At 43.2% G+C, this 19,239-nt stretch overlaps 1 protein-coding gene across 1 annotated transcript; it reads left to right on the top strand.

Moving 5' to 3' along the window:
- Positions 1–8,265: 8,265 nt before the first annotated feature.
- NANS (N-acetylneuraminate synthase) lies at positions 8,266–16,987 on the top strand. The gene is made up of 6 exons (XM_054398087.1): positions 8,266–8,397; positions 9,417–9,632; positions 13,895–13,994; positions 14,234–14,388; positions 15,378–15,644; positions 16,778–16,987. Exons 1-6 carry the CDS (start codon positions 8,266–8,268, stop codon positions 16,985–16,987), a joined length of 1,080 nt encoding a protein of 359 aa, XP_054254062.1.
- The last annotated feature ends 2,252 nt before the right edge of the window (positions 16,988–19,239 follow it).

Below are 19,239 nucleotides of genomic sequence, written 5' to 3'. Positions count from 1 at the left end.
GTTGAGGAGAACAGAGCCTGCTGCTTGGGCTCTTGCTTAGGCTCCTCTTGACGCAGCTCCTCTTCCTTCTCCTGTGGACTGTTTTTTCATTTAAAGAAAAAAATATACATTTGCTGGGCTGAGTATAATTTTACGTATCTTATACTGGCATTGGTATCAGTTTTGTTGTTTCATTAAATTATCATTTCAAACTATCAGTATTCTTGCCTTTTCCCAATCGCCCTTCTCTGCTAGGAAGGAGTCACTGAGTGATAGAACAACTGCTATAGTTTAGCCCTGAATGTGGGATAAATACAGCCAGCCAACAGATCTTCACCCTCACCACTGTGCTGGGTCTCTGTGGATTCTGGCTGCTGGCTGTTGGCTGCAGTGCCAGTGGACACTTCCCTGGTTCTGCCCCTGGCAGAAGATACAGAGGATGCTACTGTCAGAGCAGGCAGCCTGCAAGAGATGCTGGCAGCTCCCGATGTCTGAGCTGAAGATGCGTGTTGGGGTGCTGCTAACTGCCTAAGGAAAGGCAACAAGTCTTGCAAAATGGTTATCCTGTCCCACATTGCCCTGCTTGAGATAGCACCATCCTGTGCACCAGTGTCCTGGTTTTGCTGGGACAGAATCACAGGGCAGCCATGGGCTGCAGGCCATTTGCAGTTTTGAGTCAGCCAGGACAACTAATTCAAGATGGCTCACAGGTGTATCACGTACCACAAACACCACACTCAGTACAAACAGGGAAGTTTGATAAGGAAATGGGAGCCTCTTGTCAGACCTCTTTTTCACCCTCTTGAGGACTACCTTCCTATTTAGTGTGACTGCTGCATCTTTGATTGTCTGAGTAGAACTTTATATACTTTGTACTGATATTGGTATCAGTTTGGCTATTTCATTAAATCTGTTTTAATTTCAACCTGTGGGTCTTCTCTCTTTTTCCCAGTTCTTCTTCTCTGCTAGAGGAGGGTTCATCAGGTGATAGAGCAACTGCTATAGGGTAGGCCCAGAAGGGACCTAAATGTAGACAATTTATGTGGTGCCGACCATTTATTTGGGACCTGACTACAGTAGCTTACAGGAGAGAATCACAGACCTTTGAGAATCTGAGAGAGTTGAAGTTTTAATGCATTTGACATTCATTATGTTGGTGATATGGGCAGTATGGTCACTGGGTACAATTCCCTGATGTTTTTTTCTAGAGCTCTCGAAGATGTGGGTGGTTTACCACTGTGGATTATTGGATTTGTGCAGTTTATCACTTCTGGGTATGGGGTTAGAAGTTATAGTCCTTGCCATTAGGTTATGGAATTACGATTTCTGATCTCTACGGAATGATATTCGGTAAAGAGATTTTGGTATACCCTTGACATGCTTCTACAACTTTGAAGTATTGGTATGGAGGTGGCTACTGGGTAGCTGTCACAACCTCCACAAAGAGTGCTGAAGTTATGTCAGCCCCCACAACAAGCACTGCAGCTACTCATTCCCTGATGAAGGATAACGCAGCTGATGTAGGGATACAACAAGCGCCAGCATGGATTGCCCCTGTAAAGAAAACAAAACAAAAAGAGTAGTGATTCAGGGACATCAAAGGCAGTAGAACTGGAGATGAGCATTCAACCTCTACCCTTAAGTGAGTTGTGAGATACATAAAAATTAAAGCCATCGTGAAGATGGGCAGCTCATTACTTGGCTGCTCTGAAGCTAGGATAACAGAGCAAATGGCTTGGACTTAAATGGTAGAGAAGACAAGCAGTCAAGACCATTGGCTAAGAGAAGGAGGTATTGGCAGAAGTCTTGAAAAAGAAGCACATCTCATCTCTCACTAAAGATGATTCCTGCTGAGCGTGAGGAACAGGTACCCCTATAGAGATGATATAGAATCATAGAATCATAGAATCAACCAGGTTGGAAGAGACCTCCAAGATCATCCAGTCCAACCTATCACCCAGACCTTGGCATTAAGTGCCTCATCCAGTCTCCTCTTGAACGTCTCCAGCGATGGCGACTCCACCACCTCCCTGGGCAGCCCATTCCAATGGGCAATCACCCTCTCTGTGAAGAACTTCCTGCTAATATCCAGCCTATACCTCCCCTGGCGCAACTTGAGACTGTGTCCTCTTGTTCTGCTGCTGGTCGCCTGGGAGAAGAGACCAACCCCCACCTGCCTACAACCTCCCTTCAGGCAGTTGTAGACAGCAATGAGGTCACCCCTGAGCCTCCTCTTCTCCAGGATAAACAACCCCAGCTCCCTCAGCCTCTCCCCATAGGGTTTGTGTTCCAGGCCCCTCACCAGCTTCATTGCCCTTCTCTGGACACGTTCTAGTACCTCAACATCCCTCTTGAATCGAGGAGCCCAGAAATGGACACAGTACTCAAGGTGTGCCCTGACTAGGGCTGAGTACAGGGGAAGAATAACCTCCCTTGTCCTGCTGGCCACACTATTCCTGATCCAGGCCAGGATGCCATTGGCCTTCCTGGCCACCTGGGGACACTGCTGCCTCATGTTCAGCCTACTGTCAACCAGCACCCCCAGGTCCCTCTCCACCTGGCTGGTCTCCAGCCACTCTGTCCCCAGCCTGTAGTGCTGCTTGGGGTTGTTGTGGCCAAAGTGTAGAACCTTGCACTTAGCCTTGTTAAATCTCATCCCATTGGCCTCTGCCCACCCATCCAGCCTGTCCAGGTCCCTCTGCAGGGCCTTTCTACCCTCCAACAGATCAACACCTGCTCCTAACTTGGTGTCATCTGCAAACTTACTGATGATGGACTCAATTCCTTCATCTACATCATCAATAAAGATATTGAACAGGATGGGGCCCAGCACTGATCCCTGGGGGACACCACTAGTGACTGGCTGCCAACTGGATGTGGCACTGTTCACCACCACTCTCTGGGCTCAGCCCTCCAACCAGTTCTTGACCCATTTCAGAGTGAATCTGTCCAAACCACGAGCTGCCAGCTTTGCCAGGAGCTTCTTGTGGCAGACAGTGTCAAAGGCTTTGCTGAAGTCCAGGTAGACTACATCCACAGCCTTCCCCGCATTCTTGTCATCACCCAAGACAGCCATTGAGAAAAGGTGTCTAGAATCTGAGGACAATGCTGTGTGGGAGCTGAATTTTTGCTGACCTGGATGACTTGGAGACACAACTAGATCCAGATGAACTCGAGAGTTACTGCTTCTACAATAAGGCAGTGCAGGTGGATAGCTGCTGTGTGGAGTCCTACACATAAGGACACACAAGCAGTGTGAAGGTGCCCATGTAACCAAGAGCTGGGTCAAAGGGGAACATCAAAAAATGAGAAGGTAGACTGGGCTGCTAAGGGTAAAGTGTCTCAAGCAGACCTCTATGTTGGCGAGCATAAAGGTGAATTACTTTTAGCCCCATGGACCCATGATACCTCAGGCCATCAGACTGGGGGGCTCAGGACCATAGGTGGAATTGACCAAGGATGTTATTGCAGAAGTCATCCCTGAATGTGAAACATGTGCTGTGATTAAATAAGCCAAACAGTTAAAACCTTTGTGTTATGGAGAATAGCATATTAATTGAAATTTAGGTATGGAGAGGCCTGGCAAACTGACTATATCTCACTTCCACAAACCTGGCAGGGTAAGCACTCTGTACTTACTATGGTGGAAGCCACTACTGTATGGCTGGAAACACATGCCATGCCCCATGCCATGGTCTGTAGCATGGCCTGTTTCTAGAGAACTAGTTGGTTATGTTAGGATACACATATTTCTACTTTTTATATTGTCTGCAGTATTTAAGCAGCCAAAGCAGAAGATGGTATTTACAGTGTCCTCTTCCCACTGTCACTTACAGGTTTCAGTGCTTTATAAAAGACAGCATTCATTCTCTGTGTTGCTTCAATACACATCATGGTATACTGCACCTCTGGAGACAGTTTCTCAGGCTGTTTCTCACAAACACTGACACTGTGATGGCTATGTTTATGCAGTCACTGTTACTGCAGTCTCTCAGAAGGATGCAGTTCTCCTCAAGGAACAGTCAGCACCAGCAGACACACAACACTTCTGTAACTACAGTTGTGCAAAGGCAGTATGTGGTGCTTCTGTTGTGCGTAGGTGAGGCCTTACAATTAAATTCAGCTTCACCCCACAAAATAGACTGTATCCCAAAATCATAATAAATGCAATTACTGTCAGTTCCATTTAAACATCACAGACCAGCACAGAATGTCAGAAATGTGTCTACATATGTGTCATAGGATGATTCGGAAGTAAGATACACTCAGAAGTGGCCTATGTTAGAATATGGAAGCGTGTACAAACTATTTTAATTTCTCCAGCTCCTCCATGTTGTCAATTTGGGACGTGAATGTGCTGAGAAAAAGGGTTCAATCCCTGAACATGCTGGTTTTTTAAGAGTATCAAAACTTAACACTATGATATGCTTACTCGGGTCCTTGGAGACAGCAAACCTTACCCTGGCTTATTTGAACAACAGATACAACTCTGCTAAATTCATGTTCGTCCTCTTGCCCATGAAGGTATTTTCAATGAGAAAATTATATTCATAGGTTTTTTTCCACCTCAGTGAGTTTTTTTAACCTATTTGCTTACCCTAGTGCTGGCAGCCATCTCTTCTCTCGACTCTCTTGTGAGATTTCTGATATATTTTTGCATTTGTGTAGGATGGATGCATGTAAATGTGTTACATGCTTCTCTAGTGTTATCATATGAAATCTAGATTTTCAAAAGCAAGCTGTATGACCTAGCAAAGTGTTGCAGATTAATGTCCTCTGGGATAATTATTCTTCTTACAAAATCAATACACTGACATCACTTGGAATACAAAGGGAAAACAAGCAAGAGCATCCCAAATGTAGAAACACAGAACATCCTCTGTTCAGACATATTCAGCATTGTAAAATATGTGAAATCTCTCACCCTTCCTGCCTTCTGAGAGTAGGAGGAGGTTGGGTTTTTTCCCCCAATATTGTGACTTGAAGCAGCAGAACCGTTGAGACAGCTCCAGCTGTTTTATATTACGTGCATGTGGAGGACTTCCTGATATTCTGTCTCATTTTTAAGCTTAGCCTTACTCTGATCACCAGAAATCCACTGACATGGCCTCCTTTTCATTCTAGGAGCCAAATACTTCAGTCTGTGTTTGTTCATTGGTCATATCATGACTGGGGCCAACAGAAAGGACTGTAAGGACCCTCAGTGATGTTGATTGCTAAGTGAATTGGCATAACTAGCAATTTGAGCTCTTACAGAGATCAGTGAGCAGATTCCAGTGGTGATAATTCCCTATAATCTACACATTTCCATCATATCTGGCACACTAGTCCTTACCTTCTAAAATTTTTTGGTAAGTTTATTCCACCAATGCCTAACTTTGTAGGTCTTCAGCAGTCTGCATCAAGTAGCCACTATCCACTTTCCTTGTTCTTAATTCACCACCTAGATACTAGTTATCAACAATCTGAACAAGGACCATGTTCACTGGAAGGAGAGCTTTGTGGTAAATTATTTTATGTAGCTAGTTCAACAAGATATGGCTGCTGTTCGATTAACTCTTATAGGTGACAATAATGCTACTCTTTAGGATTAAAAATTATGTTTAGAGATTTCTTTACATGCCTGTGTTTTTTTTAGTATTTCAAAGTATGGAACAGATACTGGAGGAAGACAGAAAATAAGCCATATATGCTCTGGAGGAGTGACAAGAATGTGGAATAACTACTCATGTGAATATCTCTGAAAGCAGATATGTTTTTCTTCAGAGCTGGTAACTCCTGTTTCTATTTCTGCAAACACAGATACACATTTATATTAAAGAAAAAAAATTAGTCCTGTGATTAATTTAAGCAAACAACCAATTAAATATTTTCCACACTTACAAGGTTCAGCCAAGAGAAAATTGGAGCAAGGGAAAAACGGGGAAAATTTTATTACAGTTTTTGAGATCACACTGATCTCTGAGTGGACTCTATCCATGCAGCATACCTTGATTTGGTTTAATTTGTGACTGACAACATTACCTTAAAACAGATATTTCTTGGTTTACTTCTATTGGAGTTAAAATGTAGTTACCCAATAGCTGTGGTCACCAAACCACTACACGCAACAAATGCAAACAGACTGTTCATTATGCTGTTCTGTTAGTATAACTGACCTGCAGAACCTGTTCTCCTTTATACAGAAACTTGCTCATCAAGCTTAATAACCACATTTTTATTTCATGCTTACAAATTTTCATTACAATGCTCTTTGTCTGTAAAGCTCTGAAAGAAGTTAATTGTGATCTTGGGCAAAATGTCACAGATCAGTTGCATAGGGAGAGCAAATGATATGTGTATAGTGTTACCTAACATTACAATCTTCCTGTTATACAATAGTGTTCACGTGAAAGCACAGCAATATATCCTATTGCTTGAAAGGCAAAGGAATTAATATTTTCCCCACATACTCTGTTTGATTGCTGTTAGATTTGTACATTTGCATTTCACACTTTTTAACCATTTTCGTCTAATAAATAGGTTTAGTTTGCTTCTCCACATATTTTAAGGTAAAACCAGAATCTAGACAGCTAGGACATTGTGATCCACTCAAATAATTTGGTTTGAAAATGCTAAATACTTTTGCTGTGCCTCTTATTGGAAGTGTGCAAAGCCTTGAAATTTTTCACTGGACAGAAATTCTAGTTTCCACAACGTGCGTTTCTGTCTAAGGAAAGAAAGCAGTAAGCTGGTTCGAAGAACCTTTAATTAGTTTGGGGGTAAAATATAAGCAGCATCTGCTTAGGGGCACTTCCATCCAATTATATCCAGCACAGTAACCATGTAAATGTAAAACATTTCCCTTCAGGATTTTTTTTTTGGTGCATCGTTAAACATGAAACTCACCTTGTTATAAAAGACTGAAGCCAGGTGTAACATCTGACTTGTTTCTGCCAATCTATTTGAAGCTATTAAGTAAATGAAATACCAGCATTTTGTCTAAACCAAGCCCTTCTTGAAAATCCTCCCTGTACCAACGATTTTAAAGCTCTCAGGTACAGCACAGAGTTGGTTTGCGTTTCCCAGGAAACTGTTCTGCCACGTTGTACTACATCTGGATTCTTTGCCTGCTGTGCAAAAGCAAATCAACATGTAAGACAAGGTATTTTATTCCGGTTCTGTGCAGAAAAGGGCATTAAGTGATAATTCCACCCAGATAGTACCCTGCAAATTAAATTTGTTGCTGATATTTGTACAATAAAATGCATTAGCTATCTTTAATGTCAATGTCCGATAATTAGCCATTGGTTAGTTTCTTGCTTATCTTGTATCTTAAAAGATACAGCTCCTTGTAAATTCATTAGTCATGCTCAGAGTTAGGAGCTTATGTGGGTAGAGGACTTATCTAGTTAGGAGACGTGGTTTTTCACATTCCAATGATACTATAATGAGGTAAGTTCAACATCAGGGCACCAGTCTGGGGAACTTTGTTGCCTTTTGCCAATGTTAATCCTCTGGTGTTTTGGGAATCTCCTACCTTTCATCCTTGATGAGGTTCCCTCGGACTCAGTTATCTCAGTATATTAAGGTAGATAATATTCGCACAATTTCATCAATTCCTTTTTCAGAGACCATTTTATCCTAAGGTAAGCTATGTCTGTCTGTCATCACCACCATAGAAAAGACCTCTCTGGTGAGGCTGGAGATGTCCGTGCAGGGGCGGCAGGACCCAGGAATCTCCAGCAGCAACACGACCGACCACTTCCTGGGCCCCGGGCCACACTGCAGCGGTTCCCGGTCTGCTGCCGCCGCCAGCGAGGCTGGGAGCGGGAGCCGCTGGCGACTGCCTGTCACAGGCGCCGCGTTGGAAACCTCCGCCACCCTCGAGCACTCGGACTTGCCGGCTGGGCTTCACCCCGCCGGCCCACAAGTACCAGACTCGTTCGCATCAGAACAATGCAATCTCGGGGCCTCCAGGGAAGTCAGTGCAGGGACCACCCTGCCCACAGCTCCAAGATGCTTCCCTCCCACCGCTGCCGTCCTAGCTCTGCCCGCGCCTACAGTGCCGCAAAGCTACCGGGACCACCCCGTCGTGGCCACCCTGTAGTACAGCGGCGCTTGGCGACCCGGCGGGTATGAACTCCACAGGCTTGGCCTCCCTGCAGGCGCTGGCGAATGGGGAAGGTGGTGGCGCTCGGCCCCGCCTGCCGCCGCGCCGATTGGCTGCCCGCGACCGGCCTGGGCCGTCTCGGGACCCGAAGAGCTGCGGCGCAGTCGTGCACCGTAGCCGGTGTGATCGCCATCATGTCGCGGGAGTTCGAGCTGTGCCCCGGGCGCCGCATTGGCGGGGATCATCCATGCTTCATCATCGCGGAGATCGGGCAGAATCACCAGGGCGACCTGGCCATCGCCAAGCGCATGATCCGCATGGCCAAGGTGTGCTCGGAGCTGCTCTGCGTCCGATGGGTGGGGTGGCCGGGGCGGCGTAGAGCGGGGCCAGGCCAGTGGGGCGCCGCTGCGGGAAGGGCTTCTTCGTCTCCCTCGGCGCTTCCCTCCCCGCTGGGTGGGCAGGCCCTCTCGGGTGAGTCAGGCGTCGAGGTGCGGGTGAGCGACAGCCGCGGGCTACTGGCGGGGCCCAGGAAAGCTGTGGGAGGCAGGGGACGCTCCGGTCGGGGAGCATCGTTTGCAAGCACCGCTTGGGAGGAGTGGCGTGTTTTACAAGAGGAATACTAGAGTAACTGCAAGCACACAGTCGTGGCAGCGGCCAACCAAACGGGTGGTTACTTTGTCATCTACGGTTTGTACCTCACACCCTAGAATCACATCGTGTTCCTGAACAGGCAGATTAAATAGCTTCCTAGTGTTGCAGCATTGCTTCAGTTGTGTCATTAACTAACTGTGAATATGGGAAGAACCAAGTAACTGCTAAACTTGTCTCTGAGGAACCTTCAGTTTGGCTTGATTACATTAGGGGGCCAAGCTGTGTTAGAAGACAGTATATCATCACCGAAGAAGTGGGGGCATAATGCATTCAAGCCCATGACTGTGGTGGAAGTGCAAAATAGTGTAGTGAGAATTTAACTCCACCACGCAGCACTTCAAACAATTTCCAAATAATTTCTTCTTGTTCTACAGAATCCTGTCACTTGTTTTCATGTAAAATTAACACGTGACAACTGAGCTTGGGATCCATCTCTTCAGTTAAGTGTCATGCATTAACAAGAGGCAGTTCAGATTTTTAATAGAGTGCTGCTCTACTATGTATACAGGAATTTTGAAATAAAAGGGCTCATGTGTATGGGTCCCCTCTTACTGTGTTTGTACCATTCCTCTGATGATAACGTGAAAACTCCAGTGCAAATGAGCACATTAGTTGCACAGTTCTTGTGTTCAAGCTTGGGATGAGTGCGGTTTCACTTGCTCTTTTATTTGGTATGCACCAACTTGATTTGCAGGACTGTGGAGCAGACTGTGCGAAGTTCCAGAAGAGTGAACTGGAGTACAAATTCAACAAGAAAGCCTTGGAAAGGCCCTATACTTCTAAACACTCCTGGGGAAAGACCTATGGGGAACACAAACGCCACTTGGAGTTTAGTCACGAGCAGTATAGAGAGCTGAAGAAATATGCAGAGGAGATTGGCATTTTCTTCACAGCTTCTGGCATGGATGAGGTATGTAAGGTTTACTGGAATGACAAGCAAGAGTCCAGCTGTTGTATTGGTTATTAGTGAGGCATGATAGTGCTTACATAAAAAGAATACTAAATGTGTGTGTTGAATTTCTAAATGAGAAAACTAGCATAATTTTATTTCTGTGAGTTCATTCGTGCTGAGTAGATGCTGAACGTTTTAGAAGACCTGCCAGATATGCTGAGGTATTTGTACACAGTAAATCATATCAGAGTCAGGGCCTCAGCTCCATAAACAGTCAAGACTCTGGCAGTTTAGATCAAGACTGCAATCTGACTGCTGTCTAGTGTTGGCTCCAAGTATTTAAAATTTCCCTCCCTGTTTAAAACAGATTCCTTTCTTAACTTCCAGCCTCGGTAATTCCGTGATTCTGTGAACAAAATTGAAAGAGGCCTTCCAGAAGTAAGCTAGCCACTCTTGTGGACAGCAATGTCCCTGACCTTCTGCCTTATATAGGATGGATATATTTCATGTTTTAAGGTTATCTCACTCTCGTTACCATCAGAGAGAATTCCTGATGTATCAACAGGTTAACCTCCTTTCTCATAATTTTTGTCCTGCCTCATCAAGCATAAAAGTTCACATTTTTCTTATGTCTCCTCTCTATTTGAACACCTTCAACTTTTCCATGGCCTTTTCTGTTCCTTTGTCCATTCTCATTACTTCTATCAGCTTCCTGTCCTATTGACCAAAATTCTTTAATTGTTGTGCCCCAGCTGAGATGGTACAAGCACCAAATACCATAATAAATTACTTCAACTGTCTGACAGACAAAAAGGTGTTCCTGACATATTGCATTAGCCCAGTCTGTGGACTCAGAAATAGATCCATGAAAAGAAAGTATTGTGATGTTTTTTTTTGATTGTCTTGAAAACCTTTGGAGGGTAGAAGAAAAAAAAAAAGAATTCTTCATTGTTAAATTGTCCAGCTTATAAAGGCTATATAGTGCAATGCAGAACACCTTTCCTAGGCAGCAGCTAACATCACTTTCCACCTCTGGGATCCCTATTTTTCTCAGATGCTATACTCCTTTGTATGTAGCCTTCCTAGCTAATTAGCAGTACTGACAAAGGTTGGTGCCTTCTTTTTTGAATGGTAATTACATTACACAGCTCCTAAGACTTCTGGTGGTGTCTCCACAAGACATGTTTGGAACTTGGGGCAAATATTGCATAAATTGACATACCGGATCCTTGAGAAGATGTTAACTTCTGTAAATCATGCATAATCTCATAACTGAGCATTCTCCTTCAGAAACTCAAGGCTTGGATAAGCACACTCTGCATTGGATTAAAAACTGGCTGGATGGCCAGGCCCAAAGAGTGGTGGTGAATGGAGTTAAATCTGACTGGTGCCCAGTCACTAGTGGCATCCCCAAAGGTATAGTACTAAGGCCTGTCCTCTTTAATAGCTTTACCAATGATCTGGATTAGGGAATTGAGTGCATTCTCAGTAAATTTGCAGATTACACCAAGCTGGGTGGCTGTGATGGTCTGCTAGAGGATAGGGAAGCTTTACAACAGGATGGGCTCCCCCCCCCCCCTACTTCTGTCATAACTGAGCCCCTCACTGCAGCAGGAGGTGAACCCATTTAAATTTTATTCACAAATTAAAACCCTTCTGCAGATCCTTCCTGTACTCACAGCACTTCCCAGGGTTGCTCATGCCGTGGACTGTAGGTCACCCTAAGTGGGAGACTTCTCCATCAAAAGCTGCTGCAGCACCTGATGTGAATTCCTGGGTTTTACAGCTCAGGAAGCAAGGACTGAACCTTTAGTCCAAGTGGTGGTGAAAGGAGCAAAATCTGGTTCAGTCACCAGTGATGTTCCCCAGGGTTCAGTACTGGTGCCTGTCCTCTAGTATCTTTATCAATGATCTGCATGAGGGGATTCAGTGCACCCTCAGTAAGTTCACAGATGTCACTTAGCTGGGTGGCTGTGTTGATCTGCTAGAGGGAAGGGAAGCTTTACAGTGGGATCTGGACAGGTTAGATTGATGTGCCAAGGCTAGTTGTAGGAAGTTCAAGAAGGCCAAGTGCCAGGTCACAACAACCCCATGGTGAGCTACAAAGTTGGAGACGTGGTTGGAAAGATGCAGCTTGGAGAGGGGCCTGGGGGTATCTGTTGGCAATCTACTGAACGAGTCAGCAGTGCCCAGGTGGCCAAGAAAGCCAGTGGCTTCCTGGCTTGTATCAGAAACATGGTGGCCAGCAGGAAGAGGGAGGTGATTATCGCTCCTGTACTCAGCTCTGGTGAGGCCTCACCTCAAGTGTTGTGTTCAGTTCTGGGCCCCTCACTACAGGAAGGACATTGAGGTGCTGGGGTGTGTTCAGAGAAGGGCAGTGAGGCTGGTGAAGGGCCTGGAGCACATGGCCTCTGAGGGAGCTGGGGTTGTTCAGTCTGGAGAAGAGGAGGCTGAGAGGAGACGTCATCACTTGCTAACAAATACCTGAAGGGAGACTGGAGCAAGGAGGGGGCCAGCCTCGTCTCCTTGGTGACAGGACCAGAGGAAAGGGCAGATTTAGGCTGGATGCTAGTAAATATTTTTTTCAGAGAGGGTTATCAAACATTGGAATGGTCTGCCCAGGGCAGTGGTGGAGTCATCGTCCCTGTAGGTGGTTTAAGCAGCATGTGGACCTGGTGCTTAGGGACATGGTTTAGTGTTGGGCCTTCAGTGCTGGGTTGAGGGTTGGACTGGATGATCTTTGAGGTCTCTTCCAACCAGATGTTTTCTGTGATTCTGTGATCTCTGGAACTACACCTATGTTGAGAAGATTAAAGTGTGTGTTTAACTATATGACATAATCAGGGAAGTGATGTGTGAAGTAAATATAATATAAAGTGTTCCTGTGCGTCCTGGAGACAACACCAGGATCCCATTGAACCACTCCCTTTAATGTTGTCCTATTACTTGAGATTACTTCCTGTTCCATGAATCTCTTTCAAAAAAAGATGCCAATTTTCAAGAGAAAAGAAATGCAGAGTGGCTTTAGATACAAGGTCCATCTGTCATATTTCATTTTCTGCAGTCTCATGAGATCTGTTGTTGAGCCACTTACCAATCCAGCTCTCAGTCCAATCATCTAACCCACTTTTCTTGAGTTAACTTACAAGGATGTTATAGTAGATAGTATCAAAAGCCTTACTGAAGTCACGGTATATGACATCCACTGCTCTCCATCTACCCATTTGGTCATGCCTTCACAGAAAGCTATCAGATTAGTCAAGCAAGACTTCCCCTTAGTAAATCCATGTTGGCTACTCCTGAAAACCTTCTTTTCTTCCTTGTGGTTAGAGATGGCCTCCAGAATGAGCTACTCCATCACCTTTCCATGGATGGAGGTGAGGCAGACCAGTCTGTAGTTGCCTGGGTCTTCCTTCTTGCCCTTTTTGAAGGCTGGAGTGATAGTCATCATGCACAATGCATCTTAGTGTATGAACTATATTAAAGAGACAGTATGCATCCTAGACACAAGAAATTGAATTTTCATCATAATGGTGGTAGAAAAAATAAACTGAAGACATGATTCTTTTCTGTACATTAGCACTTTGGCACTAAGCAAATTTGACTGCTCAAGGAACGTGCTGAAGAAATTAGGGTGTTTGTGGGTGATTGAAGGGAGACAAAGATAGGTAACTATTTCATTGTTTCCCTTGGATGTGAATGAAAGATTGTCTGTGCTAAGTTTGAGATTTTCTTCCTTTAAAACTACTTATTTTTGAAAGGCTGCTTACTAGAGCAATACTGCTTTTCATATAGCCTCAATTTCTGAACTCTGAAGTATAGTACACACAGTTTTAGAATGCAGCAGAGTATAATTAGCACTTGAATAAACTTCTGTAGTATTTTCTTTCACATATTTGATATTTATTTTCTAGTATCTCTCCTAGAAGCAATTTGATTTTCGATTTCCCTTTTGGGGCACATAGTATTTTTCAGGTCCTTATTCAATATACTCCTGCAGTTTTTCAGAGTGACAGATCTATTCAGGAAAGCTACCTGTAATCACTGTTTGTGGTTTAATAACAAGTATGTGGTAGGAAGACTGCCTGCATGGTTGGACTCAATGAACTTAGAGGTTTTTTTACAACTGAAACAATTCTATGATGCTATATGTACAGCCTATTTAATTAAGGTTTCATTTTGCTATTTTGAAAGGTTGTTTATTTCCCACCATAGTGGTTTTTTATCTTTGATCTAGTTTAAGTGGTGTGTTAAAATGCAGTGATTTCTTTTACTTGTAGATGGCTGTTGAATTTTTACATGAACTGGATGTTCCGTTTTTCAAAGTAGGCTCAGGAGATACAAACAATTTTCCATATTTGGAAAAGACTGCAAAGAAAGGTAAGCATTTGCTTTTGAGCCAGCTTGGTAAATATCACTGTGTCTCAGTAGATCAGTTATTAGATCTAACTGATACTGGAAAAATGAAGTAAGGATCTTTAGAAGAAAATCACCCTCAGATGTGCAAAAAATAGCTTCCTTTTCTAGATTAACTGAATTAATTTTAATAATTTAATGTAATCTTGTGTAGTTTTCTTACAGACCTAGGACAAAACATATGCCTGTTTTATAATGGCTAGGTCGCCCAATGGTGATTTCCAGTGGGATGCAGTCGATGTACACAATGCATCGGGTCTATGAGATTGTGAGGCGCATCAATCCCAACTTCTGCTTCCTGCAGTGCACCAGCGCATACCCGCTGCAGCCAGAGGATGTCAACCTCCGTGTTATATCGGTCAGTGAATAATTCAGAGTGGGCCACGGGTAGGGGCTGGAGAAGGGCTGTGCACTTCTAGTAAGACAAATTTCCAGATCTTAGGCATGCTGGAATTGACTTCTGGGTAGTTAGAAGATGTGTCATGTACCTCTAATTCATGCAAGTATGGAAGTAAAAATGACCATTGAGTCATCTGTTAGCAGAACTGGGCTTTGAGTAGTAAGCCTAAGGATGTTACTGGAGTAGTCACAAATAATGTATGACAGATGGTGAACAGGTTAACCCTGTGTTTTGTAGTGCAAAGAAAAATTATGTAGGCTGTTACCATTAAGAAGGTGCATAGAACTGAGAACTTAAACAGGGGGCTAGACCAGAAACTTCTGTTAAAAATGCTTTATGTGAATAGCAGAGCTATGATTAAATCAAGCTCTTGTGTAGTTTATTTGTTGAAAATACTGATTGGCTTTGCCTGTTAATCACTAAAATAAATTTTCCCAAATTGGCTAGTGTTCAAGCACTTACCTAGTTTTATGCAGACATGTAATTTTTGGTAGAATGAGACATGGCTGTATTTAATGGCCTTCAGAACTAGCTGGGTGACTGTCCCCTATGTATTGCTGAATGGATTGCTTCAAACTTCGAATACAGGGTTGAAGAAATCTGCTTTTGATACAGGTCAAGTTTAACCAGTCCACTGCATTCTCGGATGAAAATATAACATTACTGTGTAACTTAGAGTAATGTAGCATGTGAAGACCTTGAGGAGTACAAAAGCATAAGTGAAGTGGTAGATTAGAACATACCTCCTTTTCCTTGGCAGCATTGATAATCATAGTGAAATTCATGATGGTCAGTAATGTGACTTGATGAATATTTAAAAAAAAAAAAAATTTGTTTTGTGGCACCATAATTGTCCAAGGCTTTTATTGCAGTAACCACTGTTAAAATCTGCTTTGTCTTTGAAATTGCTGCCTTGGTAATTCAGACCAACTCTGTCATGATTCAAGGCATATCAGTCAGCTTTTCCCGATATCCCCATTGGTTATTCGGGACACGAAACTGGCATAGCCATTTCAGTGGCAGCTGTGGCTATGGGTGCTAAAGTAGTGGAACGCCACGTGACTCTCGACAAAACATGGAAAGGAAGTGACCACCAAGCATCTCTGGAGCCAAACGAACTGGCGGACTTGGTGAAAGCCATCCGTACTGTGGAAAAAGCCATGGGTTCTCCAGTCAAACAGCTCCTGCCCTGCGAAATGGCTTGCAACGAAAAGGTAACTTCTGCTTTTGATTCACATACAGCTGACTCGCGTGTACCCATAGCTAAGAAATATATTTGGAAAAAGAGCTTGCTGATTGTTTAGTGGAGCAGTGTGTGTGTGTCTGCACACAGAGTCTATGCTTAGACCACTGTCATGTTAGTAGTCATTTTATACAAAGTGACGTTTCTGGCAGCCAGCAGCTGTTTTTACCATAGCATATGTTGGAAATTTTGAGTGTAATGGATTTCTGTGTATATCATCCAGTGGATAAATAATTTGAGGAGAATCATAGGATCATTTACATCGGAAAGGACCCTTAAGATTACAGAGTCCAACTGTTAAATCTAACACTGCCAAGTCCACTACTAAACCATATCCCTTAGTGCCACGTCTACACATCTTTTAAATACCTCCAGGGATGGTGACTCAGCCACTTCCTGGAAAGTCTGTTCCAGTGCCTCACAATGCTTTCAGTGAAGGAAATTTTTCTAATAACCAATCCAAACCTCCTCTGGCACAACTTGAGGCTTTTTCCTCTTGTCCTATCTGTTGCTACTTGGAAAAAGAGACCACCTTACTGCAACCTCCTTTCAGGTAGTTGTAGGGAGTGATAAGGTCTTCCCTCAGCTTTGTCATCTCTGGAATAAAGGACCCAGTTCCCTCAGCTACTCTATGTAGGACTTGTTGTCTACAGCTTCACCACCTTTGCTCCCCTTCTTCAGACACACCCCATCAAAGTCTTTCTTGCAGTGAAAAACTGCCCAGAGTATAGAAGGTGTGGCCTCACCAGAGCCAAGTACTCAGTAATAATCAGTCTCTATGAGTTGTCTCTGAGCTGCTTTTACACTGCACTAGCACACTAGTCAGTTTAATGAGATTCCCTCCATTCTGATTCTGAAAAATTCCAGTGAGCTATTATCCAATTTCAGAAAACATCTGGATGTTCCCAGAAGCATAGCTGCAGTGAAAGTTTCCATGCTAACCGAGCCTTCATTGAAGAAATGGGGAGGGCAATTCCACAGAACCTATTCCCAAGTAGCCACAAAATATTTTTTAGCCTTTTTGGTATACTAAACCTAGGAATGTGTTTGACTTAAACCTTTAATTTAATTTTTTTAAAAATTACTATTATTTCTCTCCTGTAGCTGGGAAAATCTGTTGTGGCAAAAGTGACAATTCCTGAAGGTACAGTACTGACCTGTGAGATGATGACAGTGAAGGTGGGAGAGCCTAAGGGATTTCCCCCAGAAGCCATCTTTGACCTAGTGGGAAAGAAGGTTAAAAAATGTATTGAAGAAGATGAAACTATCACTGAGGAAGCAATGGAAAATCATGTCAAGAAAGTGAAGTGCTAAATCAAAGCATTCTACTCTATATTTTGTGATGCAGTATTGCACTACTGCCCAACACATTAAAGTATAGCAACATGGTAGATTAGAAGGGGTGTAATTACAGGGATCCAAGCAGGTTAGAATTTTCAGATTCTAACTAGCAGGAAGCTTTTGAAGCAAGCAGATACAACTTATGAAGAACAATTTTATTAGAAACCATGTAACATTGTGTCTAGAGTACATGATGCTCCTCCTTTTCCATCCCACTTAACCAAATTTGGAATTTTTTCATATGTAAGACCACAGTCTGTTGCTTTCCAGCTTCCCTTTTCTGGTAAGAATACAGTAAATCACAGTATTTTGTCTGCTCTCTGAATTGTTCTAACCCCATACCTTTTGATGTTCCTCCTTTTTCTGCTGTTTTCCTCACACCTGTAGTTAACAGGATGGTAGTAGGAGTTGAATGCAGTTAAGTGAAAGTTCACATACACTGAGCAGAAAACTGCACATGCAGTCTTATAATTTTTCTCAATATGAAAGCCTTAAAAGTCTCAAGATAAGGCAGTGGGTTGCAGAAATCTACACTGCTGTAAATGAGAAAGATTTTTCAAGAAACAGTGCCAAGAAAGCAAGCAAATGAGATAGACAGAAAGGTCCCATTTAAGGGGCAAGAGAAGGAGCCTTTTTGTGAACTGAAAGAGGGCAAGCCAGACAGATTAAGGAGGAAAAAGTAGACCTGAGATGGATCAGTGGAAACAAGCTCAACCTATGCTTCAAAAAAATGTCAAAAGCATCTATTGTGGGTCAAATTAAGCCTAGAATCTTAATTCTGCAGTGTTTGGATACCTCTATTTATACCCAGGAGCAGCTTCTGTAGTAGGAAGCCAAATGCTGGTCAATATTAAGCATCCTCCTTCCTGTATTAAGGAAATACATGGGATTGGGTTTTCCACCCCCAGCACTACTGCTTGAGAGAACTGAGGTTGGGTGCTTGACTAGGTCACATCGTTGTGCTTCACAGCTACTATTCAAGTAAGAATCATCATCCTACTCCTGTCAGCCTGTAGCCCTCCCCTTTGTCCAGGAAGGAGCAATATAGTAGCAGCTGCAAACCAGGCATCCATCAATTAGCTTGGTAAGCACAGAGCTGCTTTGGTATGATAAACTTGCATTTTTCTGTGGTGGAATAATTTAGTAATGGTGGTTATTTGGAACTTGCTTCCTCTTATGAGTTGAGTATCTTGAATTTGTTGGTGATGTTTCCATATCTGTGAGATGTTTACTTTACCTTTTTGTAATTCTGAGGAGACCGTATCTTTAAACTGGGAAACAGAGATTCTTTGAATCATGTGCTTGACCATATAGTGAGCTCTGACGAAGTATGCTTGCCTGACATCAAAGAACTACTCAATTTGTAAGATTTTTTTTTTTTAATTTTGAATTTGAAAAATAAATTTAGCTTACAAACCAAGTTATTGTTTGTACATTTCCGCCTAAGGGCAGACATCACCTTTGCCAGAACTGCAGATGATTCCAGGGCCTTTAGTATTTAAACACCATTAGATAACCTGATCTGCTTCAAGTAGCAGTGGTTCCTTGATCCAGTAGGGCCGGTCCTAGAGGCTGCTATAAATACAGAATCAAAAAACTTCAAAGACTTCATTGCTGTCTCCCCTAGTTTTATGCAAGAATACTTCATCCAGCTGCAGTTAAAGAGCTTTTGCAAATAGGACACAAAAATAAATGAAGCACAAGTACCCAACTGACCTAGTGTTTTTATTGCACCTGTCCATCCTCCAGGCGTTTCATCTTCTATTGGAGGTGGTACACAACTATTTCTCATGCTTCCACTTCGTGCAGGAAGAACAGGGCCAACCAGAATCCCAGTTCAAAGTCTCTCTCACAAGTAAGGCCAGCTAATGCTTAGTAAGTGTGGCTGAAGAAGCTATACTTCAGCTTCACTTGAGAGGACATTTCCAACAGTCAGTGCCAGTCTTTGATTTTTCCAAGATGATTCTTAAGTATAAGCTAATTCACTTAAGTGCATTTATTATCCAAATCTTGCCAACTCTAACAACGTGTAATGTATAAACTTGAAGTTTGACTAAACCTCTTACTATACACAAGTGCAGCCCCTCCAGACAGTTGAGGGGAGGGAGTTCATAAAAGAAGACACCAATATCCAGATTCAAATTCAAGTTGTAATGTGCTTCTTTCAACCAGACTTTTTCTACTCTGGAAGTTGAAAAAGCACCAAACATGTTATAGATTGCACT

This window comes from Indicator indicator, chromosome Z (assembly GCF_027791375.1).
Source record: "Indicator indicator isolate 239-I01 chromosome Z, UM_Iind_1.1, whole genome shotgun sequence".
Taxonomy (NCBI): domain Eukaryota; kingdom Metazoa; phylum Chordata; class Aves; order Piciformes; family Indicatoridae; genus Indicator; species Indicator indicator.
Note: the sequence above shows the minus strand (reverse complement) of the source record. Positions and strands in the feature narration are given on the sequence as shown.

Excerpts from the sequence above, each read along its gene's own strand:
- NANS (XM_054398087.1), top strand. The coding sequence starts at position 8,266 with ATGTCGCGGGAGTTCGAGCTGTGCCCCGGGCGCCGCATTGGCGGGGAT. Across the intron at positions 8,398-9,416 it reads GCATGATCCGCATGGCCAAG|GACTGTGGAGCAGACTGTGC; the intron begins GTGTGCTCGGAG and ends CTTGATTTGCAG. Across the intron at positions 13,995-14,233 it reads GGAAAAGACTGCAAAGAAAG|GTCGCCCAATGGTGATTTCC; the intron begins GTAAGCATTTGC and ends TATAATGGCTAG.